Source organism: Lucilia cuprina, chromosome 4 (assembly GCF_022045245.1).
Source record: "Lucilia cuprina isolate Lc7/37 chromosome 4, ASM2204524v1, whole genome shotgun sequence".
In the NCBI taxonomy this organism is placed as follows: domain Eukaryota; kingdom Metazoa; phylum Arthropoda; class Insecta; order Diptera; family Calliphoridae; genus Lucilia; species Lucilia cuprina.
The window spans coordinates 43,882,337-43,903,027 of NC_060952.1; the positions used below are offsets into that span (position 1 = coordinate 43,882,337).

General features: G+C 28.9%; 1 protein-coding gene across 1 annotated transcript; it reads right to left on the reverse strand.

Moving 5' to 3' along the window:
* Positions 1 to 14,421: 14,421 nt before the first annotated feature.
* Positions 14,422 to 15,186, reverse strand: LOC111674575. The gene is made up of 2 exons (XM_023435220.2): positions 14,500 to 15,186; positions 14,422 to 14,451 (listed from the first exon to the last, which is right to left on the reverse strand). Exons 1-2 carry the CDS (start codon positions 15,184 to 15,186, stop codon positions 14,422 to 14,424), a joined length of 717 nt encoding a protein of 238 aa, XP_023290988.2.
* Positions 15,187 to 20,691: the final 5,505 nt, after the last annotated feature.

A 20,691-nucleotide genomic window follows, 5' to 3' on the forward strand; every position in this document is an offset into this window, starting at 1 on the left:
TTAATTTTTTTTTTGCTCTAATTCCTACTAGAGTTTATTAATTTTTAAATTATTTTCTGAAGAGGAATTTTTATGAAGGCTAGGGTCAATGACCAAAATCACTAGTAACATTCAGACTTGTTTGTCCTCCACTAAAGTGGTGTAGGGTATACATATTCTATGTTATAAGTTTAAAAAGTTTTAAGCGATTTAAAATGCACTTAAAAAATAAAAATATGTCATTATAATTTAAAAAATATACACTAAAAATATAATTGGCAAAAAAATTAGTTTAAAAAAAAAACTTTTAAATAAACGAAAATTAAAAATACGTTAAATATGTTACAAAAGTCAAATTATGCTTTTATGGTTAAAATAAGCAAAAATATGCTCTAACAAATCGATATCAAGTCCTTAAAGTGGTCTGAAACGTGTAAATATTTTCATATATCGGTTTTCATAAAAACTAGCTTACAGATGGAGAGTACTTAAAATTCGATGAAGCTGAATATTGCTTATCTAACTTCCTATTTGTAAATGATCGTGGTAAGTACTGTTAATGCCATCCCCATGTTAAAAAATTACTTCAAATATTAGTTTTTGCTTACATACTGTGAATAATTACATCATCTCACCTTTCGAAGAAAAAGAGAACCACTTGTCTATATTTTGCTATAAAAGTATTATGCTTTAATATTTCCTTTATTTAATCAAACGTATTCATTACTTACACATTTATATTATTTTTTTCTTACAATGTTATTGTTTATTCTCTATTGTGTCTTAGGTCTTTCGTTTTATTAATTGATTTTTAAAGAAGTTTATTTTATTTGAAATTTAACGTATATTAATTCTTGGAAGAATGCAAGACTTAAAAGTAATCGTGTAATTGTGGCGAATAATATACCAAAATCGGGGAGTCCTACGATAAAGAATATGGGCCATGGATGACTGTAACAATGTCATGGAAGGGCAACCCGAAAAGGTAACAGGTGACTTTAAGATCTACTCACCAAAACGTCAAAAACGCCTGTCTGTCCATAGTATTTGGGTTACTATATAACAATGTAATTGTCATTTCTGTGTTTTAATGTCTAAGGAATTGCAGAGAAAGCACTCCCAATCATAGATTTGTCACACTTATGTACAATAACAATAATGTCCAAAAGTTTAAGCTATTGACAAAAATAAATATAAACAAGTTAGAGTGCTATATTCGTCCAAGCCGAATCTTAAATAACCTCCAACAGCTACTTCCCATCAAAATCTTTACATACGCGGTAAGTAGTAGAGTATTCAAACGATTAATCGTCGTTCGATTAATCGATTCGAATAAATGAAAATTGTCAAATTTCAAATAACGAATAAACCGAATAATTTCTATCAATTAACCGATTTGTATTTTCTACAAAATTTAATATTTGGGGCATTTCACGTCAAGTGAACCAACTTTTGAAATCGATGTCTTCCGATCGCGATGAAATTTGCACCATAGTTAGTTCTATTGGATATTAATTCAGACACAATTTTTCAACAAGATCTCTCGTGAACTTTCTAACTTAGATGCGGTCAAAAATTGACATTTTGGCCATGCAGGTGTTTTTTCTCATCCATGTAACTTATTACCTATTGTTCTTAGCAAAATGTGTCCCAAATAGTTTAGATAGCTATTTATGCAATCTTTTGAAAAAAAAATTTAAAAAATTTAATAATATATTTTTGATTTTTTTTAAAATCAAAAACATTTTTGACTTTTTTTTTAATGGGCCTTTTTTATTTATTTTTTTTATTTTTTTAAGAAAGCTCAAGTATTTTCCTAAGCGACCTATATGGTCGCTTATTGGGATGCGAGTGGGATATCTATCATAAAATATTTTGTAACTCAAGATTTAAAATTTTTGCAAAATCAAAAGCTTTGTTGACTTTTTTTTTTAAAAATAGACTCATTTTTTAACTTTTTTTGCTCATAAGAAAGCTTATGTGTTTTCCTTTAGCACCCTTTTTGTCGCTAGTGGGATGCGAGTGGGATATCTATCAAAAAAAAAAAAAAAAATATTTTGTAACTCAAGATTTAAAATTTTTGAATTTTTTTGCAAAATCAAAAACTTGGTTGACTTTTTTTTAAAAAAATGGACTCATTTTTTTATTATTTTTTCTTTTTTTGCTCAGAAGAAAGCTTATGTGCTTTCCTTTAGCACCCTTTTTGTCGCTTAGTGGGCTGCGAGTGGGATATCTATAAAAAATGTTTTGTAACTCAAGACATACAATTTTTTACATTTTTTTTGAAAAATCAAAAACTTTTTTGACTTTTTTCCAAAATGGACTCTTTTTTTATTAATTTTTTTCTAAAAAGAAAGCTTAGATCTTTTCCTTTAAAACCTTTTTGGTCGCTTAGTTGGATGCGAGTGGGATATCTATCAAAATAAATGTTTTGTAACTCAAGACAAATGTTTTTAAATTGTTTTTTTTTTCATATTTGTGTGTAAGTGTTTCTAATACATTAAAAATAAAAACCACAACAACTGACCGATAATAGCTACTGGAGGGGTGCAGTATGAGGCCGACCGCTATTAATTTTCCACCCCTAAAATTTGTCTGAGTTTTGTATCTTGCGGCTTTTTTGTCAATCCTAGAGGTAGCTTTCAGCGCACGTGATTTTCATTGTTAAAATATCAGGTGCTGAATCTAATAACGCCAAGAAAGGATTGACAAAAAAAGCAGCTAATAAAGGTGACAAATAAGGAGGATAAAAGTATGGATATTTGAAAATTTAAAAACTTCATAAATTAAGTGTAAAAATTTATACTATATAAGATGATCTATTGTGATTAAGATTAAATTCTACTAAATTATTAATCTTTTTATTATTATTACTATTATTATTATTATTACTATTATTATTATTATTATTATTATTATTATTAATATTATTATTATATTTGATTAATTATTACAAATAAATAACAAAATTAAATTATTCAACATTTCCATAAAAAAAAGTGATTTTTATTCCTGAGGTTAACATATTATGAGTATTACAGTATCGAGGCTATGAAATTTTAGTTGGGTATGTTACATACAATCGGAAAGGCTAATGTGTTTAGTTTCTCTGTATAAGTTTACTTTTTAAGGTTTACACACAAATATGAAAAAAATTAAAATGGTGCAAATTTAAAAACCTTTGTCTTGAGTTACAAAACATTTATCTTGTTAGATATCCCACTCGCATCCCACTAAGCGACCAAAAAGGTTTAAAAGAAAATGACCTAAGCTTTCTTTTGAGAAAAAAAAATTAATAAAAAAAGAGTCCATTTTGGAAAAAAAGTCAAAAAAGTTTTTGATTTTTTCAAAAAAATGTAAAAAAATTTAAAAAATTAATAAAAAAAGAGTCCATTTTGGAAAAAAAGTCAAAAAAGTTTTTGATTTTTCAAAAAAATGTAAAAAATTGTATGTCTTGAGTTACAAAACATTTTTTATAGATATCCCACTCGGATCCCACTAAGCGACAAAAAGGGTGTTAAAGGAAAACACATAAGCTTTGTTCTGAGCAAAAAAAAATTCAAAAATGGGTCCATTTTTTAAAAAAATAGTCAACAAAGTTTTTGATTTTGCAAAAAAAAATTCAAAAATTTTAAATCTTGAGTTACAAAATATTTTTTTGATAGATATCTCACTCGCATCCCATTAAGCGACCAAAAATGTTTTATCGGAAAAGACCTAAGCTTTCTTTTAAGAAAAAAAATTAATAAAAAAAGAGTCCATTTTGGAAAAAAAGTCAAAAAAGTTTTTTGATTTTTCAAAAAAAGTAAAAAATTGTATGTCTTGTATGGATGAGAAAAAACACCTGCATGGCCAAAATGTCAAATTTTGACCGCCTCTAACTTAGAAAGTACACGAGCGATCTTGTTGAAAAATTGTGTTTGAATTACTATCCAATAGAACTAACTATGGTGCAAATTTCATCGCGGAAGACATCGATTTCAAAAGTTGGTTCACTTGACGTGAAATGCCCCATTTTTATAATAAATTTTCTTCTTTTCTTAATTTCATTTTCTATAATAAGGAAAATTTATTTGATGATTTTTAAAAATGAATCAGGAAAGTAATTATATCGCTTTTATTTTTACAACCAGTTTTTTGGGGAACATGGTTGTGTTCTTAAGTATTTCTAATAAGTTTTAAGCAACAGTTATAGTTGAACTAGTGTTCAATGGAACGTATGAATTTTAGAACTTAAAAACAGTAATGCCTTTATATAGAAGAGCATTTCACATAAACAGGAATAATTTCTAGTATTTGATAAAAAACTAACCAAAGAATTAAAGTGAAAGAAGTGAAAATAATATTTTTGTTTATAAACCATGCAAAAGTTATTTTCAAACATGAAAAAATCTATGCGTACAGGAAACTGTGGACCATTAGTATTAACTCTGAGTACTCAGTTTTTCATAATCAGCTCTTATGCTCCTGTAAAAGGACTTTAATGTTAAAAAGACATCCAATTTCAAAAGATGGAATTTCAAATTTATATTAAAAAGTTGGTTATAATATTAATTTCAAATGAAGCTGAGTTCCTCTGCTTCGAAATAATATAATTTATTTCAAATAATTTTTATTTATCCGATTATTAACCGGCTAATACAAAACCTCAAATAATTTTTTGTCGAATAAACCGAGAAAGACAAAAACCCGAATAATTGAATACCCTAGTAAGTAGGCAAGTATTATTGGAGAAAAGTGTAAGAAGTTACTTTTTGAGTGAATAACTGCTTATTTTTGTTCGACGATGACCAAAAAATAACTGGTTACAAACTTTTCGGATTTAAAACTGGTTTTACAGTTATTTTTCATGTTTGCCAGTTTATTTTCTTACTTAATGCCCCATTAAAAAGTAGTTTTATCATTCTATCTGGAATGGTTTTCACACAAATGTAAATATCAACATTTCTTGAAAGAACTTCCAAAATCGACTACGGTCAGAAACACTAACTTATTCCTTATTAGACATACGCTATAGACAATTGAATACAAATTCCATTCAAAAAAAATTATTTATTTTATTGATAACGAGAACTCATTAAAAATAAATACATTTCCTACAAAACTCATTACCAAAATTTGAAAATATTTTACTGGGTTTCATCATATTAATACTTTTTATTTAAAATATTTGTTAAAATAAGTTTTTTAGTGCTTTTTAATAGAAACATAAAAAGGAATATTTGTGCAAAACATTATTTGTTAATTAGTAAAAATGTTTAGGTAATTTTCGGAAGTGATCTTTGTATGGGAGTTACGAACAATTATAGATGTTTTTTTAACAAATTTAAAGTATATTTTTTTATATAAAGTGAAATTAAACAATTTAGAGTGCTATATTCGGCTGTGCCGAATCTTAAATACCCTCCACCAGCTACTTTTATGTTATTACTTTTCTACTTGATCAAATATTTGTAGAAATAAGTTTTCTCATGTCTTAAATAGAAAAAAAAATCCCAAAAGTTAAATCTATTACAATTCGAAGATTTATTGAATATAAACGATATTTTTCTTTATATTTTTATAGCGCTTAGCGATATTTAGTAATTTGCATGTATGCATGTGTGTGAAAGATTTAAGGATTTTTAAAATACAATTACATATATAATTCTTTTTTAAACAAAATTTTGTTCAACACAAATTAATAATGCTTTTTAAATACGGTTAAAGTGCTTTTAGGGGCTGGACCTAATATGGAAGATATGACCAATTATAGACCGATCGTTTAAAATTATTTATGCTAAATTTCTGTACATAAAAACTATATTTTAGTAAAATTTTGTATTTATGTCGTAATTTAGTAATAAGTAATGTGTGTTTAATGATTTTCTAAAGGTTACCTGTATGGAACCGAACAAACCCGTGTTGTGAACCGATCGTGAAAAAATTTTGAAATTGATTTTTTGTATACAAAACAATTATTTGTGTCAAATTTTGTATCAATAGCTTTATTTGGTAATAAGTAATGTGTGTTTAAGAAATTTTCGTAAAAGGACTTTGTATGGGAGCTATGTCCAATTATGTATATAAAGACAAAATATCAGAATTCTGTATCTATATCATTACTTGGTAATATATATTGGGAATCTAAGTAATTTTCTGGACCTAGTATGAGAGCTATGACCAATATGGACCGGTCGTAAAACAATTTTATAGTGAATTTATGTATATAAGAGCAATATTTTTGCTAAATGTATCTGATTATGAGTTATGTGCGTTTTTCTGATTTTCTGAAGGGAACCTTGTATGTGCGTTTTTCTGATTTTCTGAAGGGAACCTTGTATGTGTGTTTTTCTAAATAGGGCCTTATATGGGAGCTATGATCAATTATTGACCGATCCGAAAAAAATTTCACAATATTATTTCTCTGTATATTAGCAACACTTTTGTCTAACTTTATATGGATATCTCAGTTTAGTAATGACTTATGCGCGTTTAAGTTATTTTCGGGAGGGGACCTTGTATGAGAGCTATGACCAGTTATGAACCGATCGAAAAAAATTATAAGTAATATTTTGGTGATATGAGCAATACTTGTACTAAAATTTTATATGGATATCATAATTTAGCAATGAGTTATGAGCGTTTAAGTGATTTTCGGGACGGGACGTTGTATGGGTTCTATGACCAATTTTGGACAGATCAGAAAAACTTTTCACATTAATATTTGTATGCATATGAGCAATACATATACCAAATTTTATATCGATACCTTAATTTGGTAATGAGTTATGCGCGTTTAAGTGATTTTCGGGACGGGACGTTGCATGGGAGCTATGACCAATTATGAACCGATCGGAAAAAACTTTCATAGTAATATTTCTTTATATGAGAGCAACACTTATATCAAATTTTATATGGATATCTTAATTTAGTAATGAATTATGCGCGTTTAAGTTATTTTCGGGAGGGGACCTTGTATGGGAGCTATGTCCAATTTGGGAACGCTCCAGAAAATTTTTGCTCTGAATGAACTGCATTGACATATGATTTTAATCTGTGAAATTTTGTAAAGATATCGACATTTTGACGAAAGTTTTTAACAAAAAACCAATTTTCCGGGAATATGTACTTTTGTATGGGAGGTATATAAAGTTGTGGACCGATCCCAGCGATTTCCGCAGAGATGAAGCCCTTGTGAAGAAACGAATGTATGATGATTTTTATGGAGTTATCTTGCATAGTTTTCGAGAAAATTACATCAGAATGTGTAAAAAATGCTTATTTTTTCGAGGTTGTTTCAAATTTTGATTCATAACTTTTCCCGATGTGAACCGATGTTCTCATTTTCAATACCAAACTGCTTAGGATAACAATAAATATTTTCGGTTAATTTGGTTGATGTCCTTTGCTTAGCTTTAACGTGAGCGTGTTTTAGGCAGACAGACGGACATAGCTAAATCGACTCAGAATTTCATAAGGACCAAGAATATATATATGCTTTGTTGGGTCTCAGATGAATATTTCTTGGTGTTACACACGGAATGACAATGTTATATATACCCTCTATCACCACTGATGGTGGTGGAGGGTATAAAAAATGTATGGATATTATTATTTGGCAATGTGTTATGTATATGCATTTAAATGTTTTTCTGAAGAGAACATTTTAGGGAAGCTATAACCAAATTTGAACTGATAGCAATTTAACAGTAACTTTTCTGTACATAGAAGTAATATTTTAAACTTAATTAGGTGAGTTATGTGCGTTTATGAGATGAATCAATTATCAAAATCTTGTACATTGAAATATGACATTAAATATTGAATATTTCATCACATTAAATCAGCACTAAGTATTTTTTTTTACCTTCCGTAGAAGTGATGTTTATTGAAGCGATAAAAATCCATTTTATTAATTTAAGCCTGTGTTAAATCACAACTTCTTCAGGGCTTACAGTTGTATCTCTGTCACCACAAAAACCATTGTATAAAAACCAGGTTGTAAAAGTAATTATGTTCGCTTTTCCGAATATAACCACGACAATACTAAATAAAGCATGTTTAGTATTGTACTAGAATGCAATTCTGCATAAATCTAATAAATGAGTTAGATTCCAAAAAGATCTATTCATAATCACTTAAGTCCATATGAACGCTTCATGATATTAATAATGCTTTCTATAAGTAGGAGATTTTTTTCCGAATCTTCATCTAATCAGTGATGCGTTGTCTCTTTTTTCAAAATTTAGAAAAAAAGGTCACTAAAAATCAATTTCTATGGTCCTGTGTAGAGTGAAAAATATCTCGAATTTATCGAAAATAATAAGTGCTCCAAGCTTGTATGAAGAAAAAACATTTTTCCGATAGGCCGTCCCCGCCTCTGGAATTGTGGTAAAATTATGTCATGCAAAAAATTAGGTTGATAGAGTAACGTTAACAGAAATAAAACTACTTACTTAATTGCCTTATTGGTACCTACTTCGATCACCTGCAAATGATCGATGTAATTTACGTTTAAGTCACGTAAGTAAATTTTATCATTTTATAGTATGTTTCAAGAAACTTATGGAGGTATAATCAATTATAGAATAATCGTCAATTGGTAGAAAGGTTTAATTTTTTATAAAACTTGTTTATGCCGAACTTAATTTATATACTGGAGTTTTAACTTTGCAATATAATTTCAGTGATCGTAATACATACTTATTTATGTAATTTAGAGTGCTCCAAGCTTGTATGAAAGAAAAAAATTATCCGACAGGCCGTTCCCCCTGTAAAATTATTGTATGGCTTGTAAAACTATGTCCTGCAAAAAAATTGGCTGATAGAACAACGTTAACAGGTGCCGCAACGGCTCTGAATTTTCAAAGTGTATTTACAAGGGGAAAAATAGTTTTTTTTAGCACTTCAAAAAGATATAAAACACAAAAAATTGGTGGGAAATTTTTAAAGCTATTGCAAATTCCCCAGACCATTAACGTGTCCCACAGCACACAAAAAGTGACAAAATATATCTATAATTATTCGAATAATAGTTTTTGTTTTGCTAGGTCAAACTTTTACGCTAATTGAAAGTTCATAGTTAACGGGATTTTTAACTTAAATAATAAAAACTATTAACGAATGGGGTATCATATGAAAGCTCCTTCGAAGTGCCATTGAATAATATGTAAATCAAGAACATCCATTTTGAAATTTTCGCAGTTTCCAAACAAAAGCATATTTTTCGGAAAAACGAAAAAATGGTATTTAAACTGATAACTAAATGGCCAAATTAAAAATTTTTCGGCGAAATTCACTGTTTAATGTATATAAGTTAAATACGGAAACTTTTAATATATTAAAATACTTAAAACATGTTTTTTTGAAAACTTTAAACTATAATATTTAAAAAACAAGTAAGAATGTTATAGTCGGTCAAGCCCGACCATATAATACCCTACACCACAGTGTATTTCGCGGAATAATTAGTTTCCTTCTAAGTTTTTAATTAAATATTTTAAAAGTTAAGAAGTACTTAAGCCCTCCCGCCACGCCACGGCTTATACCAAGGGTAAGTAAATATGTTATTTCACATATTCGATGTCTGTAAAAAAATATATTTAAGGTTAAGTATAAAATTTAAGCAATTATTAAACTTTATCGTTTCTAAGTCATCAAGGCTAGTATAAAACTTGGTTTGACAGGTTTCTGTCCAGATACGAGTGTATTAAACACAATTATAAACTTAAAAGCCCTATTCGGCAGGTTCAGTTGTATGGGGGCTAGGTTAAATAATGGACCGATGTAAACCATTTTCAACAGGCTTCGTCTCTGGTACAATAGAAGATAGAGTGCCAAATTTTATTGAATTATCTTCAAAATTGCGACCTGTAGTTTGATTACAAGTTTTTAAAGCCCTATACGAGGGGTTCAGTTGTATGGGGGCTAGGTAAAATAATGGACCGAAGTTAACCATTTTCAATAGGCTTCGTCTACGATGCCATAAAAGATCATGTGCCAAATTTCATTGAATTATCTCCAAAATTGCGATCTGTAGTTTGATTACAAAGTTTACAAGCCCTATTCGGTGGTTCAGTTGTATGGGGGCTAGGTGAAATAATAGACCTATCTTAACCATTTTCAATAGGCTTCGTCCCTGGGACAATATAAGATTATGTACCAAATTTCATTGAATTATCTTAAAAACGACCTGTAGTTTGATTACAAGGTATACATGGACGGACGGACAGACGGACGGATATCGCTAAATCGATTCAGAAAATGATTCTAAGCCGATTGGTATACTTTAAGGTGGGTATAGGACCAATATTATTGTGCGTTACAAACATCAGCACAAACCCAATATACCCTCCCCACTAAAGTGGTGTAGGGTATAAAAAGAAACGATTTTTCCACATTTGGTATAAAAAGGTGGGAGAAAATATTTTAATTTAAAAATAATTGCACGTTTTAGAAATGACAATGACAAATGTAAAATTTTGATACCTATATTTAATATTTTTAATATAAATTTTGAGACTGTAAAAGAATTAACAAAAACGTGAATATAAAATATAATAAAATACAAGATTCATTTAATCACATATAAATTAAATAAAATTTGATTAATTTGTCAAAATAATCCCAATAGTGTTCGAAAATATTAAATCTTTTATTAATATTTTATAATTTCACGGAAGCTGCGTTATGAATATTTGAGATTTTTACATTTACTAATGCGCTTTCGAAAGACCTTTTAAATGATACCACTGTCGCACAGTGGAAATAATTCGGTAACTTCTAAACGGTTAATCCGATTTTAATGAAATTTGGTATGCACAAAAAGGAGGTGTTGTCGAGTTTAGGTTTTGAATTTGGACCTTATAGGCCAACCAAGGGCCCGGCGGGGGGTCCTCAAATTAGGACACCTCGGCTATGTTAAATATTTAAAACGATCTTATTTCTTCATTTGAGTTCCGATTTAAAAAAAATTTCGTATATAGAATCTTCTCATCGAGCACTATAAAAAATGTCGTCGTAGCAGTAAATTATCTCTTATAGTTTAGGAGATATTCGCATTTGAAAATTAAAATTTTAAAATTTTTACCGTCCTTACTTTAGTTTTTTAATAATAGCGGGTCCAAATATTCCCGATTTTCGCCATTTTTTTTTATTCGCTTAACAACAAGTCTATATATCAAGCAGTGAAAGAATTATGTAAAAATCATCACTGAGTCCAAAGTTATAGGCATTTTAGTTTAAAAAATTAAAAAAGGCGATTTTTTGCCATTTTTTGGGGAAAAAAGTATCTTTTTCTTTTTAAGTTATCTAAAAAGTTTCTAAGAAGATGTATATAGAATTTATACTTTTTGAAAAGCTGACTTTACATAAAATACGATAAATGAAAAAAAACCTAAAAATTTTTGATACCGAGGGGACCAGATCCATCCAAAAAAAACCCTATTTTTTATATAAAATTCAATTTTGAGCAAAAATTCTCAAATCGCATAGTCGATATCAAATTATAGTGACCTGTTTTATATGACTCAATATGTCATTTTGTAACGGGTTTCGATAACCCCGCCCCTGGTATGGATATAATAGGCAAAAAACCAAAAAATCCCATTTTTGGGATTTTTAAAACTTTTTTGGGAATTCCGGGATTTCTAATAAGAAAATTCGAAATTTTTATTTAATTTTGGATTTTGAGTAAAAAAATCTACCTAACTGTAAAATTTCATCAAAAAACATTCATAAATAAAATTTTTATTGCAATTTGAAAAATTTGTATCTTCGCAAAAACTGAATAAAAAACATTTTTTAATTTTTTTTTAAAAAGTATTCCGCGATTTTTTTAATTTTCAAAAATTATATACAGTTTTGAAAAATAGACAAAATTACCTCTCCATTGATATATAACATGCCTACCTAATGTTTTTTAAGTGACAAATTAATTAGGGAAAACTCAACATCTTTTAGAGAATTTACCTACTACTATTATTTTCATCCATAACGTTAACTCTTAAATTTGTTACATATATTAAAAAATTTTCAGGTATTATTTTTTAAACTGTAATGATTTTTACCCCTATAGGTCACTTTAATAGGTAGCTTATTAAAGTGACCTATTAAATCGGAACTCAAATGAAGAAATAGGATCGTTTTAAAAATTTAACATAGCCGAGGTGTCCTAATTTGAGGACCCCCCGCCGGGCCCCTGGTTGGCCTATAAGGTCCAAATTCAAAACAACACCTCCTCTTTGTGCATACCAAATTTCATTAAAATCGGATTAACCGTTTAGAAGTTACCGAATTATTTCCCTCATTTTTTTTTTCTATACCACTGTGATGTCGCCCTACTCCAATAAACATTTATATCTTTGCATAACAAGTGTTTACAAAATGTACTCGAATGACCCATTAAAATCAATATCAATCAAATATTACAAAATTGATTTAAATAATTGATTTGAAATGGTCGATCATTTTTTAGATCTGGGTATTTTACTGGACTCCAAGTTAAATTTTATACACATAGCAATGATAGCAAATAAGGGTTGTACTAGGATTTATAAAACGGTGGGCTTAAGAGTTCAACGATCCTTATGCCACTAAATCTCTTTATACATCCCTTGTAAGGCCTATCCTAGAATACGGATCTGTACTATGGGACCCTATATATAAAAAATATTCAGACGTTATTGAATCTGTACAAAAGCAGTTCATGCTCTTTTGTCTTCGTGGATTGAACTTCAACCCAATAAATATTCCCTGATATTCTGCTAGGCTGGCGTTGATTAAACTTCCAACCCATAAGAGCCGAAGATCAGTGTTAAATATATCATTTATTTTCAACATAATCAATGGGAATGTAAGTTGCGGTTTTATAATCCAAAATATTTCATTTAATGTACCTCGTCGTCCGTCACGTCATTTTGTTCCCTTATCGGTGAAATTTTTTAAAGCGAACTACGCCTATGCTGATCTAGTGAGAAGAATGTGTATTGAATTTAATAAATTTTACATGCTGATTGATTTTTCTTTAAATAGTAATACAGTTAAAAACAACATAATTACTTTTCTAAATTCATAATTTTTTAAATGTTTTCTATTATTGTATATTTGATTATTATTATTAATTGCCTGTAAGGATTATATTCCATAGGCTATAAATAAATAAATAAATAAATAAATAAATAAATAAATAAACAAATAAATAAATAAAACTTCGTATATATACCTAATATTGTCTGGACTATAATACTCGGAAATACTTTATTTAAAATATACCACGGTAATCATCCGAGTTCAAATCGCAGGTACATCTAATATGTAGGAAATATTGATTTAATTTGTTACCTCTTAATAGCATTATTTATTGTCTATAAATCCCCATGAAATCTCCTAAAAAATTTAAATTTGTTTAACAACACAAAAAAACTGAAATTGGAGGTTTGAAATTGCCGTTGAAAAAAACAAACTTTTTTGCGTTATCTTATAAAGACAAAAACTAATATCCTAGTAAATATATAAAAAATGTAAAAATGTAGTGAGAAGAATGTGTATTGAATTTAATAAATTTTACATGCTGATTGATTTTTCTTTAAATAGTAATACAGTTAAAAACAACATAATTACTTTTCTAAATTCATAATTTTTTAAATGTTTTCTATTATTGTATATTTGATTATTATTATTAATTGCCTGTAAGGATTATATTCCATAGGCTATAAATAAATAAATAAATAAATAAATAAATAAACAAATAAATAAATAAAACTTCGTATATATACCTAATATTGTCTGGACTATAATACTCGGAAATACTTTATTTAAAATATACCACGGTAATCATCCGAGTTCAAATCGCAGGTACATCTAATATGTAGGAAATATTGATTTAATTTGTTACCTCTTAATAGCATTATTTATTGTATAAAATCCCATGAAATCTCCTAAAAAATTTAAATTTGTTTAACAACACAAAAAAACTGAAATTGGAGGTTTGAAATTGCCGTTGAAAAAAACAAACTTTTTTGCGTTATCTTATAAAGACAAAAACTAATATCCTAGTAAATATATAAAAAATGTAAATTTTTTATCACATTTCGAAGACATGCGCTACGAGACACATTTAAAGTTTTCAAGCAATTTTTGTGTTTTATATCTTTCCGAAATACTTAGTGCATATTACGATTCCTTTACCAAATTTAGTTTTGGCCAAATTTGAGCAAAAACTGAAAAATAATCTTGTAAATGCACTTGGAAACTTCAGATTTTTTGTATGACAAAGTTTTGCAACCAAGAGAACAATTCGTTTTCTTGGGGCACTCTAATGTATGTATTGTGTGTATTAAAATACAGTTTTAAATATATAAATGAATGTGTTTTAAAATAATTATTTATTCGCTTAACATTAATAAACAACAATAACAATAACGATCAGTCTATTAGTAAAAAATCATCATTACCTATTATTTACAAACGACGGAAAATTGATGATGGGAGGTAAGAAGCACTTGGGCCAGATGCAATAGAACCAGATGCGGGGGGAATGTATGAGGAAGATGGAGAGGAAGCAGCGCCATGAGAAGCAACAGGAGCATTTGAGGCAAAGTTTAAAACAGGAGCTACACCACCATCATGAGATTGAGAATGGCCTCCCAATGAATCGTATTGGCCTTGGATAGCCCTTTGAGCATTGGCAGCATCTTCGGGAGTACGGTATTTGACAAAGTGAACTTCGGGTTTGTTGTTGTTGTTCTTATTAATGTTGTTCAATTTGTCAGCCAAACTACCGAGATCAGCTTGCTTGTTCAACACATAGATAGCGGTCTTTTGTTCACCAGCTTGCTTGGCCAAAGCAAGAGCAGCATCTTCAAGACCCTTGTTTTCAGGTCCCTTGATGAAAACAACACGAAGGCCTTGTTTTACAGAGTTGGCCAATTGGTTAGAAGCAGCGGGATCATTGAAATCATCTTCATTGGCACTATATGTGAAGAATTCCTTGTCGAGTTCAGCTTGAGGAGCATAGGCAGCATCATTATGAGAAGCCTGACCGAAATCTCCTTGAGGACCAGCATAGCTAGGTGCTCCTTGTGTTCCAGCACCATAATCAGCACCACCTTGTGATCCGGCATAACTTGGTACGCTATCTGAACCGTGACCCACTGGTTGATAATTGTAACCGGATTGATTGGCACAGGCTACAGCCACTATACAAAGCAATACAAATACACGCATTTTCTTTTTGGTTTGCTTGTATAAATATACTAATTGTTTATCGAAATTAAATAATAGAATGACTTCAAAATGTATTTAATTTTGCTTTTATACTAAATATTTGTTAATGTTTTAAACTGCTAATTAGTCGAAAAGAAGCATTTCAAAAATTCATATAAAATACTTTTATTTGTTATATTTGGCTTTTGTTTAAAATCATTTATTATAAAAATGTGCAAAAGTAGTGATTGCATAAATATTCATTCGTTTAGTACAATTTAAAAGTATTAAATTTATAACACACATAAATTAATATTAATGAATTCATTATGTTAGGTCCTAATCTAACCTAATGAACCTACATATACGCATTTAAAGTGAAATTTCAAATTTAATTATATTATAGTTAATCAAGCAGTCAATAGTAATTTAAACAATTTTCTAAATTTAGAACCAGGGCTAAGAACTCTCAGTCTTGTAATTTAAGAAAAGCGATTTATAATATTTGTATAAATATAAATAAAATAACCGAAAGCCCAAGCAGCTAGTGCTTTAAACTTTATTTTAATTTTAAAGTTAAAATTAAGACAAACATTGTAAATATTCGTTTTGAATTCGCTTCTTAAAAGTTTTCTCAACATTTTCAAAAAATATTTTCTTATAAAACTAAGTACCTACACATAAGTAGATGACACAAGCCAAAGAAATTAAGGTTTTTTATAACCAATTGGACTATTTTTAATGTAGCTACTGAACCCGAATCTGTTATCTGTTTCTTTTTTTCTCCCACTACTTTTTTCGCAAAATGGTATTGAATGTATTGTTCATATATTATGGACATGTTCACATTTTATCGCTTTACGCACATTTTTTAACCAGTAATGAACGTTAAAGTAATATTCTGAAGGAAACCTTGTATGGGCGGTAGGGTAAATTTTGTACCAATCCTTCTTAAATTTGTTGGAGAGATTTTGGCTAGCATTAAATTAATGTGTGTAAAATTTCGTCAGTACATTCATATTTTTAAACCAGTAATGAGCATTAAAGTCATATAGTCGCTTCACTCGTATTTTTAAGAGCTTTAATGCCATTTCCTTAAGTAAACCCAATAGGGGAAGTAAGGTCAATTATGGACCTATCCACATAAATGTTGGTAAAGAGATTTTTGGTTCGTGGGGAACTTAAATGTATAAAATTTTATTGCTATATTCGTATATTTTATTTACTTATACCGATTTTCATCGCTATACTCGAGTTATTAGGTTTAGTTTACCGAATTTTATCGCTATATTTGCATTTTTAGGCCAGTAATGAGTTTTAAAGTCATTTTCAGAAGAGGACCTTGGGGTAGGGTCATTTATGGGCCGATCCTTAACAAAATTGGTATAGAGATTTGGGTTCGTAAGAAACTTACTTATACCGAATTTCATCGCTATTCTCGCATTTTTGGGCCAGTAATGAGTGTTAAAGTCATTTTTTGAAGGGGATCCTCAACAAATTTTGTAGAAAGATTTTGGCTCATATTAAACTTATTTATGTCGAATTTCATCGCTATACTCGTACTTCTAAAGCAGTTATGCCCGTTGAAGGAAGTCCACTTGTATGGAGGCTATCCGAAAATATAGACCGATATGGCCCGTTTTCAATACCAAACAAACCTTGGCAACAGGGAATAATTATGCTGAGAATATTTTAACTGTCTAGCTGCTCTCGTTATTCAACAAACAAACGAACAGAGGAACATGGCTAGATCGTCTTAGAATTTAATAAGGACTTAGAATATACATACTTTTATGGATCTATGGCCAATATTTCGAGGTGTTACAAACGGAATGGCAAAATCAACACCCCCCATATTTTTTGATGGTGGGAATAAAAATATATTTACGTTTAAGGGTTAATCTGAGTTTTTTTTATGTCATCATAAGTACAGGTCTTCATTATATGCTTATCCCAAGTTTCACTTAAATCAGTTGAAAACAAAATAATATTTAACTATTGTTTCAAGATAATATCCCAAGAAAAAATATAATCTAAGAGCAAAATATTATGGTTAAAGTTAAAACATATTGTGATCATTTTTACTATCAAGAAATATCATATTATGATCATTATTAGTATAATAAGATATCATATTATGATTAATATTGTCCCAATATTTATTTCATCATCATATAGTTTTATTAATCATAATGTGATGTTGTAGCATCATATTGTAGTTTCAAGTAACAATGCGTTTATTTAACAATTTATTTAATAAGATCTAGTACGGATAAACTATACAACTGATATAAAAATGGCGGTACCAAAATATTTTTAATAGTAAACATATTTATATTTTAAACATTAAACTTGTAAAAACCTACAATTCAATGGTTATTTGATAGTTTAAATGATTCTAAATTATATAATTGCTCAATTCACAATCAAGTTGTATATTGTACCTACTAAAGTGTAGTAACAGTGATTGTGAACAGATCTTTGCAGCAAGTCATAAGTTTATGTTCACAATGAAAAAAACAATCAAAACAAATACACATAACAATGTCAAAAGATAAAAAAATCAAAAAATATTAAATTAATTAAACATGCGAAATAAACCAAATTAATTTCTTTGAATTTTCAATTCTTTTATTTTCTTTATTCCGCATTATAAACTAATGAATAAACTGTTTTTAATAAAATTTTAGGTTTTTAGTTTTTGTAAACAGCTGTTTGTTTTTGATTTCAGTGTTACCACTTTCTCGTTTTTATGCTAAAATCGTTTGAATTTAAATGCTTATATCTCCCAAATTCTGAACCGATCTTATTAATATATATATTGTGCACATCTGCGAACAAATGCCTTTAAAATGAAAAACTTTTGGAAAAAAATCGGATGTATACTGTAAGAGTAAAAGTAAAAGTCGCTTTGAGTATTAATTATGTAGATTTATTTGTAGTAAAAATAATTGTTTTCAAGAGAATCATTCTCAAATTTATAATTTCAGTAAATAAAATATTGATGAAATTAAAAAAATAACAATTGTTTGGTTATGACAACAAAATATTGTTACAAAAAACATATAATAGTTGTCCTATCCATGGCGAACCATGTTTTTCTCTGCGTGATTTCGCAGCTTAAGTTTGACCTTTACAGTTTATGTGTTAACAATACTAAACATTCAGAAGTACATATATTTCCTATTTTCTTGACTTACGCAACAAAAACTGGGTAATTACTTACCTAACAAAATACTTTTCAATGACTACTACATAAGGTCTAGATTACACAGAAGTAGTCTAATAAGGTTTTACTAATAATGTGTTATATAAATACTTTCTAATTCATTAGCCCTCTTGTCAGTGAAGATACAGATGCTGTATACGTTTATTCATGTGATTTACAATGACTACTTTATCTAATTACTTGTAATCATTTGTGATAAGTACTTGCCCCCAATGACATCACTGTGAAAAAATAATGACTTAAAATGCTATTGTGTAAGTAATTTTTAGCATTTTAACTTCTTACATGGTAATGAAAGTTTTTACTGGGTATATATTCTTTAAAAGTTTTATAAATATGAAATGCATGGTAGTAAAAAATGTTTTTTCCGAAATCCCCAAAATTTAATTCGCTGTTACTGCTAATGTATAAGAGATATCGACCATCTTTTTTGCTGTTTTATTCAATTTCTTATTGTCCATAAGTTACATTCAGATTATCTTAAAATTTTTAAATTTGCTTAACAAAATTGACTAAAGTTTGAAACTGGATTTTTGAAATGATGATATGAACAAAAATCCGAGACGACCTGTGAAAATTTCATAAAAAAAAATAGATTTAAAATAGGCTTTTTATTTTAAAATTTCAAGTAGGCGAGTTACCACGCCTACTTATTTAATAGATATTAAAAATAATATATCTTGGAAACTGGTACAATTAAAGTTCTAAAAATTTTGCACGGACAACTTTGACAGCTATATGAATATTTTTGGATATAGTGAGCGTGGCACCTTCCATATTAAGAAAATATTAAATCAGTATATTTTGAAAAATGTAACAGAGCGCTCATATATGGTCGGAGCCACATAAGTCTAATATGATTAGTTAGGATTAAAAGTGGGCGGACTAGCAGAAGAGGGCGTGGCACCTCCCATATTAATAAAATACTCAATTCATTTATTTGGAAAATATTAGAGTTAAAAGCTTCAAATTTTGCACGAGGAATTGGAGTATTCATATTAATATTTTGGGTAATAAAGCGGAGCGGCACCTCCCATAAGAATTAAATACAACAAAATATCTTATCTAAGAAACTATTAGAACTATATTCCTAAAATTTTGCAAAAAGGACTTTCATATTAATATGAACTTTTTGGAGGAAAAAAAGCGGACTTTCATCAGGGAATGTTTTGGAACCCCCATATGAATTATATAGAAAAATTTGTATATCTGAGATACTGTAGATGCTAGAATCTTTAAATTTTGCATGAAGAACTTTGACATTCAAATGAACATTTAGAGAAAATTGGCGGACTTTAAATGGGATGATCGGCCTTTTTCATATGAATTAAGTGAACTTTTTGGTACTTTTTATACCTTACACCACTTTAGTGGTAATCAACCGCAGGTCGCAATTTAGTGAGGAGGGTATATCGGATTTGTGCTGATGTTTGTAATGCACTATAATATTGGTCCTATACCCACCTCAAAGTCCATCTGTCCGTCCTTCTGTAAGCCTTGTAATGTAAATACAGGTCGCAATTTTGAAAATAGTTAAATGAAATTTGACAAAGTCTGTTGAAAATAGTTAACATCGGTGCATTTTTTTACCTTGCCCCAGACAAGTGAACCCGCCTAACACGGCAAGTTCATAATTATGTTTAATGTACTTGTATCTCAACAAAAAGCTGCAAAACAAAGTTCTATCCTATCAAGAAATTTATAATTATAGGGCCTAATTTGACACTAGAATGTCCAAAATTCTATCAACAATAAATGGCTTAAGTATGTATATCTTAAGTAAGGTGCAATTCAACTTAAATGTTTTATTATGAAAACTAAATCACATTTAATTTTTGCAACAGGTGTAGGGTATTATATGGTCGGCCTCGCCAGACTTTAATTTCTTACATGTTTTTATATTATAGATAGTTTTGCTGAATTTTATAGCGATACTAATGGTCAATTATGAACGTTTTAGACATTGCACTTTTTAAAAAGGGCGATAAATCAACCACTGGCTTTTGGTGCAAGTGATAGACATCATTGAAATAATAATATTATCTAGTTTTTAAGTATTTATTAATAATATTTAATAACCCACCGGACAAAGTTATGCAAAAAATTATAAAATATAAAAGTACTATAAATATATTTTTTAAACATTTTTCTTAAATACTGGAATTATTAAAAAGTTAATAAATATTATAACACCGTCCAACACCATTTTTCACACACGAACCAAACCATATACATACGAAAGCACATAATGTATATAGTATAACTGCGTACTCAGTTTTTCATTTTCTGATCGTTTG

What these genes read in the sequence shown, in the direction of transcription:
- LOC111674575 (XM_023435220.2), bottom strand. Translation starts at nt 15,186, where the DNA reads ATGCGTGTATTTGTATTGCTTTGTATAGTGGCTGTAGCCTGTGCCAAT. An exon ending in CCTCTCCATCTTCCTCATAC is followed by an intron (nt 14,452 to 14,499) that starts ATTCCCCCCGCA and finishes AGTGCTTCTTAC; the next exon opens with CTCCCATCATCAATTTTCCG.